Here is a 27,848-nt window from a genome sequence, read left to right on the forward strand (position 1 = left end):
CATTTTCTAGGTCACTTGCCTCAACTGGCCCTACACAAAGTTCATGTTAAAGGGACACTAAAATGATTTCTGCATCAGTAAATTACCTTTCTACAACACCAAAAACACCACTCTTACCACGATAAGACGCTTGGTAAGCCAGAAAAAGAGCATGAACGAAAGAAGGGTAGCGACGCCTCCTTCAAGTTTCCGCACCTGGTCGCTGTGACGTCATGGATTTTGATGGCATCTTCTAGGGCCCATGAATTATATAGCGGTACAGACTACATTGTGTTCCCAAGGAACAAAATATTCAACACAAGTTTTGGGAACCTTTACTCAGCCAACGCGGCCCAAATGCGAAAACATACCTTGAGATCTATGATGTCACACCGACATACCGGTGTCAGGGTTTCGGCACAAAATTAAAATACTCATACTTCGACCTTCATTTCCTCATCTAATTATCAAACTATTATTTTGAAATGATTGCCTGCAGGTTTCTCAAATAATGCTTTATTAGTTTAACCCGATTTATTATTTCACTTTAGTGTCCCTTTAAGTTTCAGTAAACCAGTGGCCGTAATAGTGACGGGATGTTTTTTATTCGCTGGCAGAGGAGCCGATGCTTAGGCAGGGGCTGATAGGGCAGCGGCCTTTTCCCCAGCTGCCTTTTCAGCATAGTCAAGGCCCGAGGCGTCCTTCTTGGGCTCCTTCTTGGGCTCCATAATGGAGACGTGGTCAGGCAGTGGCTTCTTGGGACCAAGTTTGCCATTGGGATCGCATGGCAGCATGATTTTCACCTTGATTCCCAACACACCTGCACAATGAATAAAAAATGTTCGCAAAACCTCAGACCTCTTTTGATATTTATTTATATGATTTTTTTCTATAATGAATCTCAAATTTGATTCCAGTCCTCAGTTGCCGTAATATGCTATGCAAGAAAGCAAAAGCAGTGCCAGCATTCAGCCAGAAAAGAGGAGCGGAGCCTGCACAGCCATATTCATCAGCAAGGACACGAGAACAGGAACATGATATGGCAGAACACTTCTTGCCTTGCGTCTACGCTTGCATTTACCACCGCACAATGCACAATTTTGGCTGTGCTGTTAGAACTACAGGGACACCATCCGTGATGGCATCAATAGCAGCCACAAATACCTCAGCAATGGTTGCAGCAAGCAGTAGTTCCTTTTTGCTTCGGTGCAAGGCACTGATTCACAAACACTGCGCAAGCTGTCAAGGAAGGAGAGAGATTCTGCAACCCACATGCTGGTGTCAAGCCTGCAGGCTACATCGTCAACGGTCGTTCAGTTGCTAATAAGCTCATTGGCAAATAAATAATTGAGAACACATGGTAGCTTCTCAGAAGCCTGTCTACTCAGATGGCTCTCCTGCTGCAAAAGACCCTGTCGTTGCGAGTGTTTATCAGTCACAAAATGAAAATTGCGGCTTTCACAATGGTATTGTGCAGATTAAAAATGGTATTGTGCAGACTAAAATGGCAGTTGCAGATTTCTTTAGTAAATAAAGGAGTCTTGATGTAAGCATCTGTTTATTTTCTTAGCCCATTTGATAATCAAAGCGGCTATTTTATTCTATATAAGGCTAGGTTTTTTAATATTCTTTGCCTAAAAGTAACCCCTTTCTTACACTCAACGTTAATCAACTCAGTTACTGTTTAACTAAGGCAGCACAAGTGCGATATTTCTGGCGATCCACTTTTTAGATGCCAACATAAATTATGTCAACTAATAAACTTTAGCATGTGCAGCATTTGTCATCACACCAATACAAATGGAATGCCTTTGATCATCGACATCAAGATAATATAGCACTGCCTTCATAGCTCACAGCGAGCAGTTGCCAACATACTAGGCTTACTGTCATGCCTTTATTTTATGAAGTGCTTTTTTTCTAGGTTCCAAGTCAGTTGCAGTTGCCAACTGATTTCTCTGACATCAAAAATTAAGACATGCTCAATCACTCAGCATCCCTGCACGACCGCCTACTAGACCCCACAAACGCACAACACCCCAAAGACACGCAATGTGCACCATTCAGTGTTTCGAACTATTTGTACATGGTGGCATTATGGTCTCTAGAACATTTGGCTAGTCTGCAGTATTCATGTGTTTCTCCAGCAAAGCAGTGTCCACATTGTTCATTTCTGAGCAGGGAGCGCTTTGAGCTATCAGAGCATCCATCGTCCACACTGTTACAGCCTAGATAAACTGCAAATATATTTGCAACTGTCAAGCGATCAGTCGAACTGCTACCCAATTTTTCATCACTATAAATGCACTTGCAGTTTACAGCCTTGCAAGGTTGCCAAGGTCAGAAAATTGCTCACCTCAGCTAATCCGTTCACATTTATCTGCGGTAACATCTGGCAATATAACACAACCACAGATGCAGTGCACAAATCACAAAATCGATAGCCCTATTGAGAGCAACAATTTAATGCTCAAGCAGCACTTGCATCTAGCACATCTACAGATCAGGAGCTTATTCCACAAAGGAGAGGAAAGAAGCAGTAGACAGTAATCAAGCTTCAAATTTCACTACCAGATTCGACAACAGCAGCATGGTCAATTCGTCAGGGCCACACAGCACAGCCATAGCATTCCTTAGAAACAGCTTTCCTGCTCATTTTAGTATCAACAAGATTCATGAAAAAAGCACTTTCATCATCTCTGCCCTCATGGGGAAGACAAATTTGGCCCTCCTAAGCTGAAAGTGCATGCTGAGTATTATGAAAATCCTCATGAAATTTTACTTTCTACTTAAGAGTGCATTACTTTGCACTGTTGCTTAACTTGATTAATAGCACCAGCATCTTAGCTGACCTGTTTTCTGTGACAAATTTGTGTCACTCACAATCATTAGCAAGCTCCACAATTGCTGTCTGAAGCAAGAGGAATGCCACACAATCAAAGTTGCAACCCCACGATCATTGGTGCTAGCAGAAAGTAGTCTACCACTGTTCCAAGTGGCAGGCGATGTAGATTTGGTCCAAGCTTTACCTGCACTTTCTCATGCATAACAATGGCCTTTATAAATATTCTGATGCAACTGCACACACACATGTCCATATAACACTACATTCAGAAGCTTTTCAGGCCACTTTCTAAAAAAAAAAAGAAAAAGCCATTTTATTTTTCTAGTGAACTCCTCATTTAGTCTTCTGAGCGATCCCACTAAACTTAGATGTGTGGTGGCCGCATTTTTTTTCTTCTCTTTCCTCCCCTCATTACCATTTTTAATCAATCCAAACAAATGCCTTTTTCCCAAAACAACTGGTCCAAAACTTGCCTGCCAGCTATAACAGAGCATGAAGCCGCATTTGCAGCATTGGCAACGGTCTCTACCATGAAGCCAGCATCACTGCTATTCTCACCTGATGATGGTAGAACAAGTTTTTCATGTAGAATAGTGATAATGTGCTGCTTTCAGGCTTCAATGTTGAAAGCTTATTCAAAAGGCAAGTTATTTCACATGCCAAGTTAATGGCAACAGTAGTGCTGCACTTTTTCGACGCTCCAGAAATTTGCTTGCCACAGGATGAACTGGCAAAGTGGTTAGTCTAGGCTTGAGCCACCATTCAGCTTTCAATTTGAGCAAAGTGTTTGCGGAATGCAGTGTACAGCGAGGCGGGCACGTTGTTTTCCAGAGAAAGCAATGAAGACAAGCGAAAATAAATTTCCATTCTGTAAGCTCTGCAGCATTCATCTTATTTCTGACTGCTACAATTGAAGGTATGCTAATTTTTTTTAGCTGTAAAATTGGGTGCATGTTAGATTAGGGTGCTCATTTCAACTATGAACCCACAAGGACTCTGTGCATGTTAGAAGTAGGTAAATATTGAAGCAGCAGTGCGTCTCTAGATCTATTTCTCCTACTTTTATCTATTTGACCTGCCACAAATTTCAGCTCCATTGGTCCCACAAGGTTTGAACGGTATTTGACTATATACAAGGCAATAGATATACAGGAGGAAATCCCTGCTGTGCAATTCCATTCCTACCATTCCGCATTTAATGCTTTGCATGCTCACTTTCTAGAAAAGTCTGTTCCATTTCTCACTCCACTGGGTCTTAAGCAAGCACAAGAGTGCACCTTCCTTTCGTAGCTGTATATTTGACTTCAGTTTGACGAGACAGAGTTAGTATACAGGACAAAGTATGCTGAACAATGTCTGGCACCGTGCCTGGCCACAATGAAGTGCACTTCAACTGGGCACCGCAGACACGAGAGCCGCCACACAAGCGTGCTGTCCCTCCTGTCGTGGCTCTGCATCCCATAAGTGGGGGAGGCAGAGTCGTAAAGGGAGGTTTACCGTGGTGCCTGGAAAACAAGACGTGCTCACCAATGGTTTCATTACGAGAAAAGAGATTTGATGGCAAGTAGTGCGCACATAATTCACATCTGTTTAACTAAAGTTGCGCTGATTTTATCAGTAATGTACTAAAGTGACTGAAGTTTATCAGGCGTTATTATGAGCATTTTTCAATGTTGTGCACCGCCTTCCTCATAGTTTTGTCTGCAAATTTTCACCTTGTAGCGAACTTCGGAGATGAAATCAAGATGGTCGTCAGTATGTATGCAGCATACAATGTCTATGCAGCAGCCACGGAGAGATGCAGATGACGCCAGTCAAGAGCATGGCGCACTGCTAGTCACGTGCCTTGGTTAAAAAAACCACAAATTGGGACTTCTTTCCAAAGCAGAATTTGTACGCAGCCAGTATGCAGACGGTGCCGCTTAAGGCAAAAAAAAAAGAGAAGCTGCTGTTTCAAACGATATACAAGTCAATGTGATCAAAGGAGTGTAATGGCCACTGCACATTGTGGGAAAAGCACAATTTTTTTGCACAAACCTTTTCTCATATTTAGCTGACACTGGTACTGAAAATTCAAATTATCGTTAAAATAGTTATATTAGATGCACAAAATTTGGCAAAATAGTAGAATAATGGTTCAAGATACCAAAAATACCATTTTCGAAAAATTCACTTTTTTGTGATTTTTTTCAGTCTGCAAAACTTGTGTTCTCCCTAATGGGACACTTAAGGGAATCTGAAGGTCTTTTCGAAAAAAAAAAAAAAGAGCTCTCAGCAAATTGTTTTTCAACCGCTGATAACAAAAACAAGTCTAACAGGTCCCAACTCACTACAAGTCGCTTGAATTTAGCTAGAACAAGTAGCAGCGTCTGCAGGAGACGCCGTGCGTCTTAACGAGCTCTGATGACGAAGGTGATTGTGACATGCATATCAACGAGGTGCATGATTCAGATAGAATGCTCACATGACCCGCGTTGACGTCGTCGTGCCCAGCTTTTTGCCGCTACACTCAGTGTGTGGGGGGGGAGGGGAGAAGGAGCTTTGATCATAATGCAAATGGCAATTGCAGCGATGCTACATGCACAATTACAAACATGACTTCGGGAGTTGAATTATACTGTGGCTGCCTTTCAAACCACAATGAATCTTCTCATTCTAAAACCTCTTCAGCATTCCCTTTTAAGAGAAATATAACTTGATCTTTAATAGAAAATTACATTTCCACAACACCAAAAAGGCCACTTTTACAGTCTGAATATGTTTCTTAGGCCAGAAAAGAATGAAAAATGAAAAATATGCGCCGACGCCAGATTGAATCTCGCACACCAGCTTGCTGCAATATGTATTTCACAGCATCTGCTGAGGCATGGTTAATTTCTTATCGGTAAAGGTGGACTACATTGCATTTTAAAAGAGTCTAAAACAGTGAAGGTATGGCCACACTATAGCCGGATACAACTTTAGAAAAAAGGGGAGGCCCGCCAAGGCCCCGCCCAGATGACCGAAGCGCGACGTCCGATTGCCTCCGCGACCAAAATAATCCCTCTCAAAAAATCGTACTTCTGAAACGGGCAATTCTCGGTATAAATAAAGACTTGTATTTTTATGACTGGTTTAGTAGAGCTCTCATGTGCTACAGCACATGCCGGATCGCGACAGAAAAATAACCCCGTGCCTTCCACAACGCTGCCCATCGTCTGCTCTTTAGCTTCATTGCAAGTGACGAAAGTAGAAAGGTGTTGCGTTTCGCCTGCGACACGTGGTTTTGCCGGCGCGACTGCGGCGGGGCGGCAGACATTTTGGCCCGATCGTCGTCGCCGCAACGCTCCCCGCCAGGTGTTTCCAGGCGCGACTGCGGCGATGCGACCGCAAAGGATCACCCTCTCATTACAGTCATTGTGCCCGACCGGCAGCGCTACGACAGTGTGCTACGACATTGTGCTACGACAGCGCTACGACAGTGTGCTACGACATTGTGCTACGACATTGTGCTACGACAGCGCTACGACATTGTACGTTCACGTGCTCGTCTATTGAGGGGTTCCTTCTTGCCCTCAACTGCGAGAGTATAAAGACAGCTGCCCCCGGACGCCAAAAGGAGGGCTCCGATTTCTTCTGTTGAGTAAAGTGCTCTCCCGTCTCCCTACTTCGGTCAACCTGACCGCCAACTCTTTGCGATGTTAAAATAAACAAGTTGTTTTGTTGTTACCAGTCGACTCATGCTTTGCCGGGACCTTCGGATGCTTCCAGTTGTACCCCAGGCCGCCAGGCCAACGCTACCCTTGGGGTTTGCGACCCAGGTACAACCACGGGCGTCAGCGCCGAGATCCAAACAACCGATGCCATCGGTGGGATCCAAACAAAGGGCAGCTCTGCATGGCTTTTGCGCTTGTTTACATGTACACGGCAAATATACTACTCCTGTTCCGAGCTTCAAATGAATCAGTTGATAATGAACAAGTACATATATAAAACAATGCATTTATCATAACCATTACAAACTCAAGATGCTCGTTGTCAGCGAAAGCACAGTGTTCAAGGTGAGGAGGGAGGTCAAAGCTTCGCATATTTCGGGTGGCAAACTGTCGACGCCGTCACGAAAGCGCCTACGAAATGCGGAGAAAAGAAGATTCAGCACGAAGTATTACCCGTTGTGCGCGCCGAGGTCGCGTGCACGATTTCTTTCGCCGCAATGAGATACCGACGGTCGTGAAGATAACGAGTTCTCGAAGCGTATATGGTGTTATGTTTGTGCCCTGGGATTCGCCTGACGGAAGGCCAGTGCTATGGTGTGTCTACTGTGGAGGCAGCAGTCATCCCCGCATAGTGCCTGCTTCGGGCACACGACTACGTGCACGGCTCGGGTTTCCTCGCAGCTGCGTGGCGTCCACGACTGAAGCGGCCACTGGATCACGGAGTGCTATTCGGCCCCTCCCCGTGCCGGCAGCAATGCAACTCCCCCCTTCCTTTGTCCAGCGGCGCTCGCACCGCGAACGACTCCCGCTGCGTTTCGACCCCGTGCCTTGCAGTTGGTTCCCTTTGTCTTATGCGTGCTATAAAACTTCCCCGGTGCACCATTCTGACCGACCGCCAGATCGGCCCAACGCCACAGCGCGGTTCGAGGAAGCACCGGCCACCGAGAGCAGCGTTAGGACCACGGAGGCAGCCCGGACCCTCTCTCTCGACCTTGTTTCGTCCTTAGGGTCAGTCTGGGGAATCTGGGGACTGAGGGGTGTTATTTAAACAGCTTGCAGCTGCTCTGTTGGTCTCTCTCCTGATAACGACCACAACATGTAAACATTGTATAAAGAATTCTTCACCGAGAAAGCTCTCCTCGTCTCCGACTCTGCGTGAAGTGGGGTCCAGACCTCCTGCTGGCCACACATACCTCGGCACACGCAAAAATGGATCTCCCATCACTGAAGCGGTGAACTGTGCATCGCCTGCTTGTGGACATCCGATTCAAGCATGAGAAGAGGAGCCACAATTCGCTGCTTATCGACCGGGATGACATGGTGGAATCGCTACCTTCTTGACGTGGAGCGCTACAGGCAGAAGGCCGAAAGATCTTTTTCCTGGACGAGACATGGGTGACGGCGGGACACACAGGGTCGATCATGTGGACAGACATCGTGGTGCAGAAGCGCGGACACCTGTACACTCGAGCAAATGGCCTGTCGACGGGTCTGAAACAACCTTCTGGAAAAGGCCAGCGCCTGATTGTGACGCACATCGGCAGCGAGGATGGCTTCATCGACGGCTGCTTAGATAGATTTCGTGACCAAAAAACAGGCAACTACCACAATGAAATGGACGGCAATCGCTTGGAGGGATGGTTTAATGACGTTCTGCAGAAGTCTGCTGGTAGCGTCATTGTTTTGGACAATGCACCTTACCATACCCGGAGAGAAGAGAAATTGCCGATGACAGCTTGGAAGAAGGGAAAAATACAGGAGTGGCTCAAAAGCAAAACCATCACCTACAGTGAAAGGATAATTAGAAAGCAGCTGCTGGGGTTGGCCACGCTTTCTGAGCTACATCGTAGACAATGCAGCGGAAAGGGATGGATGCATTGTACTCAGGCTGCCACCGTACCGCTGCGAATTTAATCCTATCGAGTTCGTGTGGGCAAAGGTGAAAAATGGCATCGCTGTGGGCAACAGAGACTTCAAGCTGTCCACAGTCGAAGACGTCTTGAGAGAAAAATCAAGCACGTGACGGCAGAAGACTGGAGGAAGAACATTCACCACCTGGAGGTAAAGTTCAGGCTTGATACATCTGGAAGTGACCGTATCCAACCCATCATCATCCAAGTGGGTGAAGATGACAGTAAAGAAAGCGACTCCAACTGCGAGCTGTCCGGCATTGAGCCACTCGATGAAGCATAACAGCTTCTTATTAACAAAAGAACAGCCCTTATTAGGGCTACCAAAATTTTGCCGGTGGGTTCGCAGCAGCCAAGCATTCTCCCGTGATCTCTCAAATAAATAAGCAGTTCATTTGGTGACATATTTCTTTTAATCGAAGCCCAATTCTCAAAAAGCATCGTCCTGCACAGATCATGCTTAAGATTTGGCATAGAAACATGCTGAAATGCTGGAAAATCTGAATGCAAATGCAGTTATTAACTCTGAATAACTATGTGGGGCCCAAAATGCTCATTCGGGCAGCCACTATCCACCTTCACACAAAAAAGCGTAGTCAACGTGAAAGTGACAGCCACTCTTAGCCACTATCCACCTTCACACAAAAAAGCGTAGTCAACGTAAAAGTGACAGCCACTCTTAGCAGCCTGCACGCCAAAGCATATTGTGCTTTGCGTGCAGTTGTGCTGCCCCTGATGTTTTTTCCAGCCCGTTGAGATGAATAATGCCAATGTCAGAAGGCCCAAAATACTCTATTGGGCAGCCACCTATGAGCATGACGGGCCCTGTGATGAAATAACAGTCGTCGGGGCACGCTTGAAAGGCACCTTTAGTATCTGCACTTCAAAGCGCAGCCATGTCGTAGCCATTGTAGGTGAAGCAGCAGTAGTCAATGTGAAATTGACTGCCACATTTAGCAGTTTACATGCAAAAGCACATTCATGTGGTTACCTGGCCCAGGCAATTTTTGCGAATAAGAACAATTATCAAACATCATTAGCTTAGTTAGGTCCAAAATACTCATTCGGGTAACTATTAATAGCAGCAGTCCAGGGCATGCTTGAAAGGCACCATTAGCAGTCTGCACGTCAAAGCGCAGTCAAGCTGTCACCACTGTTGGTGAAACAGCAGTAATCAGCGCGAAAATGACAGCCACTGTTGGCAGCTTGCATACAAAAACACATTCATGTGGTGGTGTTGCTTATTTTGGTTACCTGGCCCAGGCAAGTTTTGCGAATAAGAACAATTATCAAACATCATTAGCTTAGTTAGGCCCAGAAAACTAATTTGGGTAGCTATTAATAGCAGTAGTCGAGGGCACGCTTGAAAGGCACCATTCGCAGTCTACACATCAAATCAGTCATGCCACAGCCATTGTATTTGTTTATCTGACTGGGCAAGTAACACCAATGTAAGCACAATTATTCACCCTGAATAGCTCTGCTAGCATTGTTTGCAGTAAAAAATACTGAGTGAAGTCGAATGTGTTTTATTGAGGCAATTATTTAATTCACAAGCCATCGTATCGGCATAGTGATGGACAGCCAGGTTCAGACAATGACATTTGTGAAGTAATAAATGGTGAAAGTTGCAAAAGCTTTCAGTGCACTGCTTCACTGGGCTCCATTCACTGAAAAATGTCTTTGCAACTATGAAAGCATCAGACAGGAAATGACTCCCCACTGCACAATGTTATTCGTGTTGAAAACTTTTACCATATATGTGATGGGCAGCAAAACCGTCTGTTTACTAAGACTGAATGCATGAAAAATGCAACAGCATAGAAAGATGTTGCTTCGCAGTATACAGCCTTTCATATGCACTTCTGGCGAGCTGCCACATGTACTGATGCATAAACATGAACAGAGGTAAGAGGCAAAGTTGCTGTGCAACCCATATGACACTTTTAAGAAAATGTATCTCTAAACCTTTCTGTTTTCATAGGCGATCAAAATTTGTTTTGAGCAAGTTGGTTAATCACATTGAAGCAACAACACAAGAAGCAAGGACAGAAAACACAGCGAGTAGGCAGATTGATAAGACAAGGTAGACCACTGAGAAAGGTTTTAATGAGATGGAAGAGGCCAGCCCTGCAGTGTACGGGAGTTAGTGCTTTCAATGAGATTCGTTAATGAAAATATGTAAAGACTTTGCTGAAAGAAAACTAGCAAAAACAAATGCTAATATAAAATAAAAGGACAGAAATAAGAGTATGCGCAAACATGCATGGAATCAGGCACACAAACGCGAAAACTAAGAAAAACTCAAATATAAAGAAATGTGGGAAATAAAAAAAAAATTGACAAACGCAAGAAAACACACATTTACAAACAGACCTGGGTAGAGGTGTTATAGGAGCGGGTTCACAAGCTGCTGTGCCTACCTTCTCGTATGTTTTTTTTTCTTTTTTTTTACCGTTCTCTTAACACTGTCTTGGGAATTTTTAATTGCAACATATCACAAGAATTGAAAAGCAGCACAAAGCTATGTTGTGGGAAACCATATCGAGCGCTGGCAACACAACTTATGCGTGACTGTGCCACAGCACGCATTCTACAGCTTGCGCGCGCGGTGAGCACTGGTGGAAAGCAATCAATTGACGGTGCCACACAACGCTCGAGCATCGCCGCTAGACGCACGAGCACCGCCGTTAGACGCTCGGCCATCTCAGTGCTGAAAACGATCGTTCACGCTAAATTGACGGCGACAGATCTTTGCGTTGGAGGCTTCTTTTGCAAATATTTTCTGTTGAGACACTCGTAGGTTTGTTTCACGCGCGCACGCTTTTCTCATTTCTCCTGAGAATGGTTTTGCTCCATCACTTCATCTCGTCCGATGAGAAACGCAGCGACACAGTACACAAACACACCCACCGCTGACAGTAGGCACCAGACTTTGGCAAACTTTTCTCGTCGTAACTTCACACGGGAGCGAAATAAAACAGACATGGAACAAACAGGCAGGATCTGTGTTTGCAGCGGTCGCGGTGGGATGCTGTTTTCAGGCAAAGCGCAGTGCAGCGTCAGCGATGCTTGCTGCAATGTTTCTTCGCCGGATCACGGCTTGGAATAAATGCATGCGGCACAAATGCCGCATCGTAAGCTCGCAGTAATATTTCCGGCATGATAGACAATCACAAACAGTTTGGGAATTCACTGTGACGAGGCGCTGACGCGCACAGCTGACGCGACTTGGCCCAGTTCGAAGCCCGGGCGACCATCTTCTCTGACGGCGGGGTCACCGGCCGTCCGGCGCATGACGTCGGTCCAGAGTGCACACCCTTTGGTGGATGTTCATGTGCACCCGCCTCGGAGGAGTAAACGCCCCCTTTTTTCTAAAGTTGTCTCCGACTGTAGTGACAAACATGCGCGCGACACGCTGCGCACGGCAAGCGGCCACGCAGCAGACGCGTGCAGGCAAGTCCGCAGTCACGTTTTGTGGCACGCGGCAACGGCTCGTGGAGTCCCGCGTTGTCTCGTTCCATTCGATACTTCTCGTGACAATGCGCTCTCTGTTCTGCACATGTGGTGTTCCATCAGAAGTGTCTGTTTCTTTGCACCACTGCCGGCCACGCTCAAGCATGTCGGATACGGACGAGGAGCTACTGTGACTGTGAGCACTATAATACTCATTTGTTCTTTACTTGTGCGACGCCGACATGCCAGAAAGCAGACGAGAAAGTTTTGGGTGCAGTACAGGGACACTGGGGGCCAGGCGCACCCTCTGCTTCCCTGCCTTCACCAATTGCTCATCTGTCATGCCAAACTGCTGTCCAATAATGTGCCAGCGGTTGGGCGCAGCTCCTTGTCCAACGTTCCATTTATCATAGAGGCACACATATCCGCGAACGGTTTCCAAAAACGCATCCATTGCGAGGTGACTTTTTTGACGTCTCGATGGCTGTGTGGTAAGGCTTAAAAGGCCCCTTTTAGCACCACCAAAATGATGCCCCGGCCGTGTTGGTATATCGCTTGCCACCCGTGACTCTGCAGTTGTTATGGCAGTGCCATTCTTTAATGCCAACAGCCAGGGCTTGTTACACGCGATCGGAGCGCCCAGGAAGCAGTTAAACGAGTGAACACAATCAGCAGCCAGGTGGAGGAAGGTGGTGGGGAAGGGCACTGGCCTCCCTGCCTACAAAGTCTTTTCATATCTGCTCTGCCTTTTCATGCAACCTGGTTATAACAATTATCGGTTATAACAATGGAATTTTCGTGGCACTTGAATATTGTTATAAGTGGGTTCGACTGTAAATACAGTAACTTAAGCATAAGGCAAAATCATATCAGTGTATGTGTCCCAGCTGCATTTGAGGCCAGATGTGTCAAAACCGGTGATGGATGATGCTTTGATGCGTAGCTATTTACATGAACAACAGCACGACTGTTGCGCCCTTTGCCTTATCGACGGCGGGCGAGAGCCTTGCTGTGGAATGTGTAGACCCTGTGCCGTGCAGACTGGGGACGGAATCGTTGCCACCATATATGTTCATCCCGGAACGTCAAAGAGGGACCTTGAAAGCAATATGATCGACACACTTGATGAGTCGATCCTCCCGGTGGACACCAATCCAATCATCATTGTGGGTGATTTTAAAGTTGATGTGTCTCATCCCGATGGTGGCGTCTCTCTTGGAAAGGTTCGGCGTTCAATGTTACACCAAGACCAATGCCTCCACAATGTGCCATTAGTCGTGCATACACCTAACATTTGCTAAGAACATCTCCATGTCGTCACACAGGCCATGGCTGTCTATCACAGCGACCGTAAAGCCATAATTACTGTGGTCACACGATAAACATAAATACAAAACATAATATGCATATTTTGTGTTATATTATTTTGCTTTATTTTACTTTCTTTAATAAAGCTACGCTGGTCATCCACCTTCACAGAGTGGAATGGCTCTGAATTTTTTCTCTTTCGGCACGCATGGAGCACGATCGTGGGCAACTCGCGATGCAAACATGAAGCAGCTGGCACCAACTCGCAATGCTCTATGTGGCTTTTGCAATCGGCGCGCAGGCGAGATGCACTGCGCAGAAATGGTGGCAGATACGAACTTGCGTAAGCAAACTTTTTGCTGTCTCGCCATTGCTCATGTAAGGGGGGCGCGGCCCTCGAAAACCGAAAAATCGTGAAAAAGTCTATCTTTAAAAACAATATTTTCGGGTCATATGTCTCAAACTACCTATTCTGTAACTATCAGTACCTAATTCAACCTACTTTTGAGGCCACCGCGGCCTACAAAACACACGCAAATGCCAAAATGCAGCCAAACCGTACACGCGTGCCATTTCCGGCCCATGCGGCCTGCCCGTGCCATCTTGTCGTTTTTACCGTGAATTCTTCGTCTGTCTTGCCGCCTTGTAAAATGGCATCGTCAGTGCGGTTATAGCGCTATTGGCGTTTTCCCGCGATGCGTAGCGCTGATTGGCAAGAGTAGCGCGTTCAAACCCCCCCGGACTAAAGCGCGCCTGCCATTGGCTGCTGTGTGAGCGGAGGCGGCAGCTGCTGCTCCTTTAAATGCCACACCCGCCACGCTCACGCCGTTATTGCCCCTTGCTCCGTCCACCTCAACAGATGCCTGCTTGCGAGCTGCTCATCGCCTGGCGCTATCTTTTCACTTCACTTTATTTCCTTAAAGACCCCACAAGGGGGTGTTACATAAGGGGTGGGTTGTACAGAGATGCTACTAATGCCACAGGTTTTTAAGAAGACAGGTATATGGATACACTTTGAATAAAACGTGATGGATAGGTGATTGAAACAATGTCGTGGGGAAGGCCATTCCATTCTGAAGCTGCGCGGCAAAAAAATGATGCAGAAAAAGTAGTGGTGCCAGAACGGGGTCGGGTGACTCGAAGTGGATGGCACGTGCGGGGGGATGTGCGAGCGGCGGGAGCGATGTAAGGTGGATAACTGAAAGAACTGTGATAAAACTTGCGGTAAAGTGATAGTGTGGCGATCCTGCGGCGAGACGAAAGAGTGGGCAGACCAGAGTCATTCTGAAGCGATGACACGCTGATATCATATGAATAAGAAGAATGAATGAAGCGAGCAACACAATTTTGCACTGCTTCGATAGTGTTAAATAAACTTGGTGAGGGCTCCAGATTGGTGATGCATACTCAAGTCTTTTATATTATTTATATTATTATTATTATTTATATATTTTTATATTATTATATTATCTTTTATATTATTTTCTCAGCTTTTTTCCCCCCTGCTAGTTGTTCGCCGCACGCGATGCCGGCAACGAAGCCCAAGACAGTGCAGATGTTCGGTGCGCAGTAGCGCGATATGAGAGTTGTACAAGCATTAAACTTCCGATATTCCGCAGCAAGTGCCGACTGCATAGATGCTTGCAGTGGTGGAACTGTGCTGTCGGCTGTTGCCAGTCGAGAATGCGACACATTGAGTGTGCCTGGAGCCGCAGGAACTTTCTAATAAAAACATGTGTTCAACTTTAAGGCCCGTTTTTTCGGAATGAATTTTTTCGCTAGTGGTGCTGCTGGAGAAGGCAATATCTCAAGAACCGCTCTTCAGATTTGTGTGGAGTTTTTTTTATTCTGTTCCTAAATGATTTTGCCAGGTTGTAACAAGCTTCTTTTTTTGAAAGCTGGTGCAGTTAATTTATAATAAGGAATTAATTTTTGATGATGTGGTCATTACTGGCTACATCAAATTCAAAGTAGTGTTAAAATTTTTGGGGGGGGGAAATCAAAGAAAAGGGCTTTGTAGCCCCCTTGGATATCTATCAAGGGATCATCACAGTGAATTTCAGCTTTGTTCGATGTCCTGGCATTCCTCCAGGCTCTTCCTCAGGCATATACACGAACCACTAGTTAGACCTCAATAACTCTGGAACTAATAAAGACATCTTCATGAAACTTTGCAGTTCTTCATAGTTCTGTGGTGTGAACATACCCTTGAAAGTTTCATCCGGATATTTAAAAAAATAAAAAAGTTCGGTCTCCAGGGTAGCCTCCCCCCTTAAGGGGAACTTAGCAACACAATTGTCAAGCTCAGTTTCCTTGGAAAACGCCACCAGGAAGGCAAAATTTCGATTGTTGTATCTCATATGCAGTCATATTGTTACTATAAGGGTTTTTTTTCTCATAGCCCTAATGCATAAGTTGACACTCTTAATTGGCTCATCATTATAACCGAATGACAGCGTATATTTTGCGTTCAAGGATCAGGCATCTTTTGGTTTCAGATACAAAACTAGTTTGTTATATCCATGGCAGGACTATTATACCTCATTAAAACAAGGCTTTAAATACATATATCTCTGAGGATTTCATGAGAATTTCACTCATTTTTATATCCATCATTTTGCACTGACGTACTGGTACATTCACTAGCGTGCATTCAAAATTTCGCGCCTGAGCGCAAAACTGGCACTCCTGGACTGGCTGCACCATCTGTTGAATCTTTCTACAAGTTCGTATTTTCGCCCTCCACTGTGTTGTACATGTATTGAAGAGTACGGTGCGACTGCCACTCCCCCCTCTCTCTTTGCTGAGTGGCGCGGTCACTCCGCGTTTGCTGGATCATGCATCGTGCATGTGTGGTTGTGTGTTCAAGGGTTGTTCTGCCATCTCCACTGGTTTGAAGGTTTTTATTTTTCTTCTGTTGGTGTGTCTGCTATGGCGCGTCAAGTTCAGGGGCACGCGCCTTTGCCTCTCCGAAAAGAGACCGACACATGACTCGATTGCTGCTTTTGCTCTCTCGCCGCACCCTTGCATCCGGCTTTCAGCATAAGCGTAAAGCCCCTCGAACTTTGCTTTATCCTTTTCCCATCTCCCTCTGTCTTCTTGATCACACAACGTCCCATTTCTTTCCATTGCGCGGGCGACTGGAAGCGCGTCCTCCCTGCGTGCGGTTACTTTCGGATGGCTGAGCGCGCAGGACCTTCATCTGCTCATAGGAGCGGTGGTTCTTCCGATTCAGAATAAGAGCAGAGCTCGGATTCGGACTCAGACAGCGTCTCATACGAGGAAGAGGTGAGTTTCGCATCATCAGATTCGGATGTTGAACGGATGTTATAGTCAGGCAGATGATGATGATGATGATGTTTACGAACAACATCTGTAGAACACTGAAATGTGCATATTCCATTGACTATGTTATTTGTATACCAATCATAATCAAAAATAAATTGCCATGTTCATTCCCTGTTATGCTTGTTCCCTAAAACCAAGCCGACACTGGGGGTGCGTCACAGCCAGAAAGGTCCGACAGCGAAAGGGTTAATCAGCTTGAGTTTATGCCTTCACCATTCCATCGAAACGTTCTGCTAGTGTGTGATTACCAGAATACCATACACGTTCAGCGCTACGACAGAATGCTCGCAACGCACGCTGCTTCGATAGCTCTCGCTTGGGGTTGACGGCCAAGCCGCTAGCGGAGACGTTTCGAGTGGGCGGGCTCCAAAACAACCGGAAGTGGACGATGTGACGTCGCATCATGACGCAGAACCAGTGAAGGCGGAGGTTAGCCCCGATCGCTCGGCAAACGAGTTGAGGAGGAAAAGCATGCCTAGGGAGGAGGGTAACTTGTAATCGCTTGTAGCTCCATTAAAATGTAACGCTTCACTTAAATTGTGGTGCGCGTCTACAAAATTTGTCCGAAATGTTTCAGGGGCTCTTTAAGAGCCTGAACTGCAGCCTACTACAATGAGCTCAAACGCGGACATCATGACCTGCTAGGCTGCGGTGTGCAGATTCCTGCGACCAATGCATTTGAATAATGAATACGACAGACATCATGCGCCGAACTGAAACGATGATGAAATAATTGAGAAATTTTGCCCCCCGTCAAACACCAACACTGACTCGGATGATGATGCGTTGTGTGTTCAAGCTTTTCAAGCTTGAACACACAACTTCAAGAACACATTCAAGCTTTTCCGTCCTTGTATCGGCGTACAGCACAACTCAAAACTGGCAAAAATACACGCAGACTTGGTTGCAGCAATGCATACCTGCCAACCTGGCGAGATCAAAAATCGGGACACTTTTTATTCGCTGTTTCAACTTCCGGCGAGACTGGGGGGGGGGGGGGGGGGGGAAGTTTCGTTCAAACCTTCAGGCACTGTTCAATGAGTCCTTTTGCAGGACCTTGCAGCAGCAGACTTTGCTCACTTCAAAAATTCGTCGGGGTAGCTTGCTCAAAACATGGTCCAGACTAACAGCCCTTCACTAGCAGGAGGTGTTGGAGGGTTGTGTTGCACATTGATGAGCGGAAATCAGTCCTAGTTTTTCGCGCCGTGCTAAAAATCCTCTCACACTCTGCATTGCTATGCGGTATCACGAGTAAATTCAGCATCACCTTAGCAACTCGGTGAAACACGTTTTCCATCAGTGTTTTTCATTTTTCCAACCATAGACCACTGCACGTCCCACCTTTCTTCATTCAGAATGTCCTCTGGAAGACTGCGCCTGTAGTGTGGCAAACTCAGCTTTGAGAGCATCTAAAGCGTTTTCAGCAGATTCAGCGGAATATTGGGGCAGCAGCTGAGGAAAACTCTGAATAAAGAAACGAAGACTCGAGAGCGATGCCTGTGAAATAAGTTAAAGGTTGGCCACCTCCGCATTTTTCAGAGTTGCATCCACATCCATAGCGCTTCGTTTCATCGCATTTCGGAAATATTTTCCGTAGAAGAGGCCCAACATAGTCGCTGACACTAAGGGGTAGGTTGTGTTCCGACGAGGAATCCCGTAAACAGGCACTCCACACGTATAACACTGCCGTTGCATTTGTTCCAGAAAAAGTTCACTATATTGCCTTGCTGCTCAGCACAGTGTGAACATAGCTTTGATGCTTCGCCGTGCAAACACGCAGTTTCAAGTTGCCTTTGACCCCACGAGACACACTGGTGCCGCATCCACACGTTGTACAATATGCAAAATGTTTTCCTTTTCTTGATGTCAAAAAGCACGGAAATTCAGAAGTATAAGATCGCAAGAACTTCTGCAAATACCTTTTCTTGGGCTTTGATAGCACCATGGCATCAACCACACGAGGATTCTAACTTTACACAGTGCACCGCACATAGACAGCCTAGCCAACACTAATCATACACACAAGCAGCAGCAACAAGCTACACCATGGAGGAAGGCATGCATGAAATGCAAGCGCTATATTGGCTCTGGCTTTGGTTGGCTTACTAGGCACCGTAGTCAGCTGCTTAGTCTATGATACCGATCGTGCTAGTGCAGCCGTTGTTGGTGATGCTGACAATTACGATGTGGCTGTATATTCCGCGGTGCCAGTTTCGCAAAAACCATTAATGTGCAAACGGAGACCACTTTTCGGGAGATATAAGATAGTGATTGTACAATCGGAAAGTTCAGGCAAAAATTGGGAGTCTCCCGGGCGAATCGGGAGGGTTGGCAGGTATGACAATGTATCAATCACTTGTTCCTTACACAGAGGCCTTAAAACGTAAATAAAGTGATCTTTTTTGGAGACATTCGTTTTTTCAGACATTCTATAGTTCGGGCTTCTTTACGTTCCCTGTGGAGACTGAATCATCAGCCGTCGACTTTACTAAATATCTGTTCATATTCAACATTAATGCAACAAATTGACAAGATCCCCAGCATTACCACTGCCGTGATCCTGTGGAACATGTGCAATCCATCAACACCTTAACTGTTTACTTTTGCCCACGGCATGACGCATATTGGTTTGTTCATACGTCCAATGAAAGTTCTGAGTTTGCAAGTTGACAAACTCCAGTTTTGTAAAACTTAACGCTCGTATAATCATAGGATGAGGCTAAATTCAAGAACTTCATGAAAAATTCAGGAGAGTTGTCATGTATGCAAATGGCACAGGCTATAGTAATCAGAGATGCACTACATACCTTGCCGCAGCAGCACGTGACGCACTGCAGTCTCAACATAGTCGTTGGTCGGCTCGCCACTGTGGATCATGAGGCCATCCACGAATTTCATGGACTTGGCTCGCTGGCCACGCAGCTTGCCAGAGACGACTACCTCACAGCCCTTGGCGCCGCTCTCCATGATGAAGCGGAGCACACCATAGCATGCCCGACGCACAGCCAAGCCTCCAATCAGCTTGTAGCGTAGAGACTCACACTGAGCTATGGCACACAGGCCTCGGGATGCTACCTTTTCAGCATACAGCTGCATAGAACAAAGGAAATTACCTAAGCTAGTTGCCAGGCACCTAAGAAAGGCTGTATCGCTTGAACATTAAACATGGAACATACCAGCAAGCACTTTTACAGGGAGAAGCGACAGCAGACAACAGCACCATCATACTGAAAGAGACCAAGCTACCCAGATGAAGCGGGACACATGAGATAGAGGGAGCAGGCATGTTCCTCAAAGAAGAGGAAGAAATACAAGGTGACCACTTTAAGTTTTAGAAATTATTTAAAAATAGCTTGCTGCAGATAACAATTTTAGTCCCTGGGCTGGATTATTCAGAGGCAGACACTACTTGCACAAGAAATAAAAACACATATTCAACTAATTAATGAAAATCCTCTAATTGTTTAAGTGATTACTTTACGGTACATATTGCAATTTACGAATTGTAGCCCAGGAGTTTGCAAGGCCTGACCACCTGGAGTGCATTCCCAGAATGGCGCCAGTTTGAAGATATGTGCCATTAAACTTCATCCAACCATTAAGGCTCTTCCTCTTTGGCTTGGGGTCGGCCAGCTGTGTGGTCATTTCACGTTCACGCTCGCCATTTGCGAGACCTTCCTGCAAAAGGCTTCGGAGCACGACACCAGAATGGATGAACCCAATCATTCGAATGTGCCACTGTTTGCGTGACCATGCACACGAACAATTAGGTATTGCTGTCCAGCATGGGAGCAAACATTCGCTTGCTACCAAGTCGTGGTCAGTCGAACTTAGATGTGTCGCATGCTCATCGGCATGTTCTATGGGTAGTAATTCGGCTAGCAGGCATTAGCCTATGAAAGGTGCAATAAATGCCCTTTTAATTTTTTTCACTACTGTGTTGTCATTCTGTCCCAAGAGCATGTGTGAGACCCCACAAGTTTCACCAGAGTTTGCGCTACGGTAGTCAGTAAATAAACACACTGTAGAGCCTGCAGATAAATCAGTTCCTAGAGTCCAACCTAACGGTCCCTACACACTGGCCTCTTGGCCATCGTAAACAGGGAGCACAGCCCATTCTAACGCAAAAGCACCAGTCGGCGTGGGCAAATGCAGCTGAGCAACACGAGTGTCCCACTACCTGCTAACTTGGCACAATTTGCTGCTCATATAAACCCATTAGCTACCAAATATAACACGTGTGGCGTAGCCCTCCGTCCTAACTAATCTTGCCCCGCATGCACACTACACAAACATCTGCTGTTGTACTTGTTATATAATGCTGTATGAGAATAAACGCAAGAACAATTCAAACAAATAAGTTGTTTTTTTAACAATATGTAGCAGAACTTTATCATTCAGAACCCTAGCTAAGAGTCAGATAATTATTTTTGAGTGAAAGAGCTTGAAAGGCTCTGGCACGTGAACAGCAGCATCACACTTTTCACATTTCCACCTGCTGCACATTTTCCACTGCCGTGATGGACTTTCGGCAAAATCTGGTGTCATGATGTGTCCAGTGCGACAAGATTCAAGGCACATGTGCATCAGAAAGCGAGCGCAAGCATGTCATATAAACCAGAATAAAGGTAGAGATATTTCTCTGAAAAAGGAAAAAAATTAAGAAAAAATACAGCAGCTAAAGTCTGCGTTTGTAGTTTATAGCGGTATTTATAGCACGCTGTGAGTCATCTGGCCAAGTCAAGGTGAAGGCAAGGAGTGCATGCTTTGCCCACTCTCACGCAAACCCTTTCATCTCATTAGAAGGTGTTAAAACATGACTGTTACGATTGTCAACAATTTTTAGAATAAAATGCATCCTTTCACTTCTCAATAAAGTACACAGTGATGCTACTGCTCCAACCCATTTCACAGCAGCTTTTGCAGCAGCCAGAAATGCATTTCGGTGCAGGTTTGTGAGCGCGATTGCTAGCTATACTATATAGAGCTTTTACAGTGGGCAATGCTTGTGAAAGCAGTAAGTGGTCACTGGTTCATAAATTCAAACCCTAAAATTGATACCCCCCTCCCCTTTTATCGCTGTCCTTGCTGCGGACTGTGACGAAGTGGTGGTGTCCTAAGATGTGCTTAAAGAAGCACGGAAGCACTTGGATGTGCTATGTGCAGAATTTGGAAGCATATTGAAAACCTTAAGCATGACCTTGCTCCTATACATGTATCCTTTAAAGGGACACTAAAGGCAAATACCAAGTCGACTTGGACTGTTTAAATACCATTCCAGAAACCTCGCAACGCTCAGTTTGCGCAAAGAAAAGACTTAGTTTACGAGAAAATTACACCTGAAGGGTCCGAATGCCTTTTTCAAAATTCGAATCTCCTGAGGATTGCAATGTGGGCTTGTTGGTACCGCACTACTGTGCACCCCTTCAAATCTCCCAGCAGCCAGCCGAAGGAGTGGTGACATTGCATATGCCATCACCACCCTTTGCTGAAACCCTGCCCGACGGCACTACCGAGCCAAGACAGAGTGGTGGATTCATCGCTGCAGCTGCTTTTTGGTCAAGTGGGGTATACCATTCGGGCATCCCGCGACATCACGTGGAATTTGAATTTTCTGCTACTTGCAGTTCGTTCGAGTTTCGCAAGCCAGCAAAGTCAGCACAGTACTACGCAGTAATGAAACTAGCGAAATGCGAAAGCATGGGCGATCCCTCAAATGAACGTCTCGTGGGCAGCGCGAAGTTGACCGAAAATGAAACCTTTTGATCGCCCACGTCGTTGTTAAGGGTAAATTCAACAAGTTCCTTTTTCTAAAGAAGGAAATAGAATTGGACAAGTAGCATTTTATTTCGCCTTATAATACAATACAAAGATGTTTTCTGCAATGAGTGGTTGAGTACTAGCGACAGAATTTACCTTAGGAGTGCTTTCATCATCGGGCAAGAGCTCGAAATTCCTGGGGATAACCATGTCCTGCATTTACCTTTATTTCTCTATTATTAGGGAGCTTTAGAATAGGGGCCCCAAAGAGCTTTGCGGGTGTTAGCGTTGGGGCACGTAGGAGTGAAGAGGTTTAGAATAGGGTGTGACGTTTGCGGATAGCGTCTTGCGCTTGCAGCGCCACTACGGCGTCAAAGAAAAACTATTAGATATAATTAAATAAAATATACCATTTTATGATAGGAATAATAATTTTTAATTGCGTGTATTCGCGTTTAAGTACAATTTAGAGGTTATTCTCTGTAAGCAGCAAACAACTAGTTGCGCTTAGTTTTGAGCAAACCAACCTTACTAGCCTTCACCAGCCAAGCTTGGCCGTGTTAGGCCTACGAGCCATAAAATCCACAATCGAATTCAAAATCAGCGGCGTCTAATGAGTCAATCTTCATAACACACGCTAGTTGAGAGAAAGCGATAACCGCACTCACTTCTAGCTTGCGAACTTCACGCGTTACCGCGAATCGAACCCAGTTTTGTGCTAGGTTAGAGCCGTCGCTTCGATGGGTGCCGCCATGTTTGCCGACGCAAAGTTTTTTGGGCCGCTATTTGGGCTCCCGCTAAATCGGTGAAATAGCGTTCCCAACGCAAAACCCAAACGGAGTTTGCGTCTTGCGCATGCGCAGTGGCTTCGACGCTATTTCTTTGGGGCCCCAAAATGTTTGGGGCCCCTATTCTAAAACTCTCTATTAAGGCTCTGTTCGTGATAATATTGATGTCTTAGAGATTCTCCAGCACTAATCTATAACTTCAGCTTCACTTAATATTTACCTTTAATGTCCCCTTAAGATGGAGCCCTCTTTTGAAGAATGGTACCAGCCAGCGGTATGAAATATTTACTTATTTCTCCCTGTGCTGTTATTCACCGACAACCATCCACAGTGGACTCTCCTTAAACAGAACCTCGAGGGACTATGGAAATTGGTTCCGCTTATCAGGATTTCCATTTATTGAGAGGCAAAGCTGAATACAAGTGCATGAATACAAAACCAACCAACCATTAGGATGGTGTTCCGTTTAACGAGATTCCACTGTACTTGAAAATACTACGATGGTCAACACTGCCACAGCGGTTCACTTTCGCTTGTCACACAGCTCAATGTGCGCTGCGCACCGTCACAAAGTGACACGCCTGACCTTTGTGAACACGTAACACTGTCAGGCTGGGCTGTGATCAGCAGTTTAGAGCTCTCTGGCTGCACGCGAGCTTTCGTCATTCCGTCCAGTAAGTGCAAAAACAAACGTCACGATAGTGTTTGTGGCAGTTGCCAGCATGTCACCCGCAGACTCAACCTCAGCTTCCGGCCACCAATTTAGCCCGTGATCTCAGGCCCAATCAACAAGGCCGTTTCCTGGCTCGAGCATGTTGGAAGCCATCTTGCCGTGGTGACCTACCCGCCACTGCATCAGCTGGCAGCGAATCTTTGGCAGGGCCATATACGATACAGCAAGCCTTGTGGGGTTTCTGGCTCTCGCGGCGTTTTTCGGGCTCTCGCGGTGGTTGTGTGGAGCCATTGCGTTGCGTTGCCGGGGGCTCCGTGTCCCTCTCCTCCTTGCCTGGACGGGGTGGCAGCGGGTCATAAAACACTGTCACTCTGCTGTCATCCCGCCCACGGGAAGGTCAACAGGCTTTCCCCATTGGCCGACATTTTGGCGGGATTCAGGCCCTGCTTGTGTGCACTCCGGGGAAGCGCGCGCAAGACGGGGCCCGAGGAGACCACATCGGGGCGTCTGAAGGTGCGTGACGTGTTCCTCTCTGCCGGCGGCGGCCCCCTTTGTCCGCCGCTGGCCGATGGTTACTTCGGCTCGTCGGGGTCCCGGCCTCGGCGGGAGCACGCGCACTCTTCCGTCGTCTCGATGTCCTGGGGCGGCGTCAGCCGATCGTGCCCCCGTCTGTTCGTCTGTCGTTTCTTTCTATTTCCCTTTTCTCGGCTATGGGGGGCGCGATGGCAGGCGCTGACCGAAGGATAGGCAACTTCTTACTGCTGGGGTTCTTTGTTCCTCGTTTCTTTGTTCTCTCTCTGTCACGGTGCGCCATTAACGGCCACCGGCGACCATTCGGCCATGTTTTGTGTATTAATTAGCTTCATATTCGGACATGATGTTAAAACGTGTGTCTGTATTGAGTCCAACCTTAATAAATGTACGTTGTGACTTCTCGAGAGATTTGCCTAGGGTCTCCCTTGCTGCGCGCACGGTCTCTCCTTCCCCTAAGCTGGGGGCCTGCGGGGCGCGTACGCGCGCAGCTGCGCGTCGGCACACGGAGCGGACCGGAGTAGGCGCGGACGCGGTGCCCTGCACGCATGGCGGCTCGGAATGCTCGAACCCGCGGTGGTCGTCCGGCGCGCGCATAATCGGAGCGTGCGCGCTGTGAGCGTCGCGGGCAGACCACAGGCTTCACGCTTCAGTATACAGCGGCGAAAGTTGAGTCGACCAAAATATTGGTAGCGACCGTAGGCCATTCTTATGCTGTGAAATTGCCAAACCAAGAAAAGTGGGGGATAGGGGACAAACTGAATAACAGAAAAGTTGTTCCTGGCTGCAATATATGCTCCAATGTGCACTTCATGGTAAAAAACTCGAGCGAGACACCATACAGCATGCGAAAGTGGTCTATTTTACATTGGTCATACAGAAGCGCGGGACCTGGCTTGGAGCCAGCACATTTGCTCGCTGCAGCCAGAAAATCGAAGTTGTCCCATTGCCCAAGCAACCTGCCCACGTTGGGGTAGAAGGTAATGAATATAGACAGCAACCCATGGAAAGAACATCAGTACGATCCCTTGACTCGGCTCACTGCTTAGCTAATGCAGCCGCTGGTCCACACCATGCCACTTTAGATGGTGCGGTAAAACGGCACTTGAGGGCATAAAGCAACCCTCTCACCGCAGAGTGGGTGCAGATTTCTCATACTTCGCTGAACTGTAGCAGGATGTAGCTGAGTTTGCCTCTCGGTGCAGCTCAATGCAGTGGTAGCACCACTGAGTGCAGCTCTGCCGAAATTTCTGTACAACTGACCAAACAGTTGAGAATTCTTGCTGCAAGTAGCAGCAGCGCAAAGAGTGTCGCAGCAACATCTGCAAGTGTACTTGTTTTTATATGTGCGCGACATGACTTCAATACAGCATGGTATGCACTTTGATGCTGGCATTTAACGTTTGAAAAGCAGTGAAACCTTCATAGCACTATTTTTTTGTTTAAGAAGGGTCATGTGACAAAAGAGCATTGACCAGTCATTGCATGGCTAGACATGTCTCAAGATGCTGTTACACCACTTTTACTCCTGGACCAGGAATAATGTTAGAATTTTATCCCAATGCTATTCCTTTTTGTGCTTTATCAGTGGACTGGGCGATACTCTGCCCTCATCATTAAGACCAGTCAATCATGACCAGTGAATTATAATAGAAAGGAACCAAAGGAATCCTTGCATTATACCAGACCTCGTATCTGCCCATTCTAACATCATAATTGGCATTGCGACCAAGCAGCTCTCTTAATCACCCAATCTAGTTTTCGTCTCACATGTGTTCTAAGCTTATCAGATTATTTCTTATACAAGCTAATCCATCTTGTAAACGGCATGCATGCCCATTAATGTAGAAACTGCCTTGCACAATGGCAAATGTGAAACATGACCAAATGCTGATCACACAGACCAACCCCAGAACCTGCACTAATCGCAGAGGCTTAATTCTGTTACCACAAGATAGAACTGCAACACAACAGGCCATTAGGTGTACTCAGCAATACATGGATGGCATGCATACTTATGCATGAACATTACACGTACACACATTAAAGCTTGCCAACATTGACAGTCGTTCTACAGGTACCAAGTAGTTACTTAGCAAGGTTTAGTGTGTGTGGATTCAAACCAATTCCAGAAGACCAAAAAAAAATCTCTTTGCAGGGTCTTAACAACAAAGACAGATTTCTTAATGTGCAGTCAGTGCTTGTATGTGAAGAATAATAAACTTGAAGAACTTGTCAAGGGGGCAAGAGCCTTTTCCACACATCATGTATCAGAACATTTCACATTATGACTATCAAAATGGCTTGTGTAGGTGTATGAGACAAGGCACGGGTTCACTTAAGCTGTCGCCAGCACACCTAATTTGCTTTCAAAAGCGAAGAGTACCGCGGTAACTTCGCAAATGAAGAAATCCCAACATGTGCACATTATGCGTAGGCAGCAGAGCTAATGCGCTATTAAAGACAAATGGTGCGTGCACAAGGCGGAATTGCGGGCTATAAAGTTTTGCCCATGTCAACAGCCTAAGTAGCATTGGACTGTTTCAAGCATTAAAGTCTATAACAATACCATTTCTCGTTTGTGACACGATGAATTCATCGACCCATATTGAAAGCAAGATGTGCTCACCTCAACAGTGCCTTCAGGGAAGTTGAACCTCTTTTGCACGACTGAGGTAAGTTCACGAATCCTGCGTCCCTTCTCGCCAAGCACTGACTGGGTCCGGGTCGCAAGGATGATGATTTCTGTGTTTTGCGGCGTGACACGGACTTCCACGCCAGAATAGCCATCTTCGGCCAGTTCTCTCCGCAGGAACTCATTGAGTTCGGCCTTAAAGACTCCGTCCGCGACGAACTGCAACCGAATTATTAAAATGCATATATACACATTTCAGTGCCATAAGAGCCTTTCACATTTTCATACGAAGCGTCGATCAACACGAACAGCTGCGCCTTTATTCTACACGAACACACATAGAAGCAACGATAGCACGCGCTGGACAAGTGTCTCGCTACATTCGATGTAAGTACAAGAAAACCAAGACACCAACCACGCGAGGGAATGCGCCTGGCTAACTTGGGCAGAACGAAGCCGGCGTTTCGATAGTGGGCTGTTTAACACTCCCACGAACACACAAGTGGAATTAAAAACGCTGCAGGAAACAGGGAGCCTTACGTGAACGCTGAGACAAAGGCGTCACTAAAAACACGCTGAACATTACACTATCAAGGTGAAGCTGTCTCCAACGAAAAGCGACAGCACTACATGACCATTCGCAATCTCTTTTTATCACGTAATCTAAACATTTTCACAAAGCAACATTGTTCAGGAACCAAAAAGTAGGCACTATTGTTGCTCCCTGCATAGGTATTTTCCACGCAACTTAATGATTCTACAATTAAATAGCATTACTTACTTTCCTCTTCTTGCTAATCGGATTCGCCATGTCTGCTGACAGACCGGAAAAGACCACTCGTACTGCTATGTTCCACTTCCTCTCGGGTGTAGGCCTGCTCCTGCGGTAGTTAGGTTAGAGCGTTAAAACATGCGACAAT

The 27,848-nt window shown here is 46.3% G+C and overlaps 1 protein-coding gene across 1 annotated transcript; it reads right to left on the minus strand.

Moving 5' to 3' along the window:
- Nucleotides 1–565: 565 nt before the first annotated feature.
- RpS3 (ribosomal protein S3) lies at nt 566–27,848 on the minus strand. The gene is made up of 4 exons (XM_075688232.1): nt 27,710–27,848; nt 26,923–27,147; nt 19,349–19,631; nt 566–799 (listed from the first exon to the last, which is right to left on the minus strand). Exons 1-4 carry the CDS (start codon nt 27,737–27,739, stop codon nt 609–611), a joined length of 729 nt encoding a protein of 242 aa, XP_075544347.1. The 5' UTR covers nt 27,740–27,848; the 3' UTR covers nt 566–608.

This window comes from Dermacentor variabilis, chromosome 4 (genome assembly GCF_050947875.1).
Source record: "Dermacentor variabilis isolate Ectoservices chromosome 4, ASM5094787v1, whole genome shotgun sequence".
NCBI classification, from domain to species: Eukaryota; Metazoa; Arthropoda; class Arachnida; order Ixodida; family Ixodidae; genus Dermacentor; species Dermacentor variabilis.

Bases quoted from the DNA above. Each gene is read 5' to 3' on its own strand.
- RpS3 (XM_075688232.1), bottom strand. From the start codon at position 27,739: ATGGCGAATCCGATTAGCAAGAAGAGGAAA. The intron at 27,148-27,709 runs GTAAGTAATGCT...ATTCGGTTGCAG, and splicing joins CGATTAGCAAGAAGAGGAAA to TTCGTCGCGGACGGAGTCTT. The intron at 19,632-26,922 runs GTGAGCACATCT...TGTTCTATGCAG, and splicing joins TCCCTGAAGGCACTGTTGAG to CTGTATGCTGAAAAGGTAGC.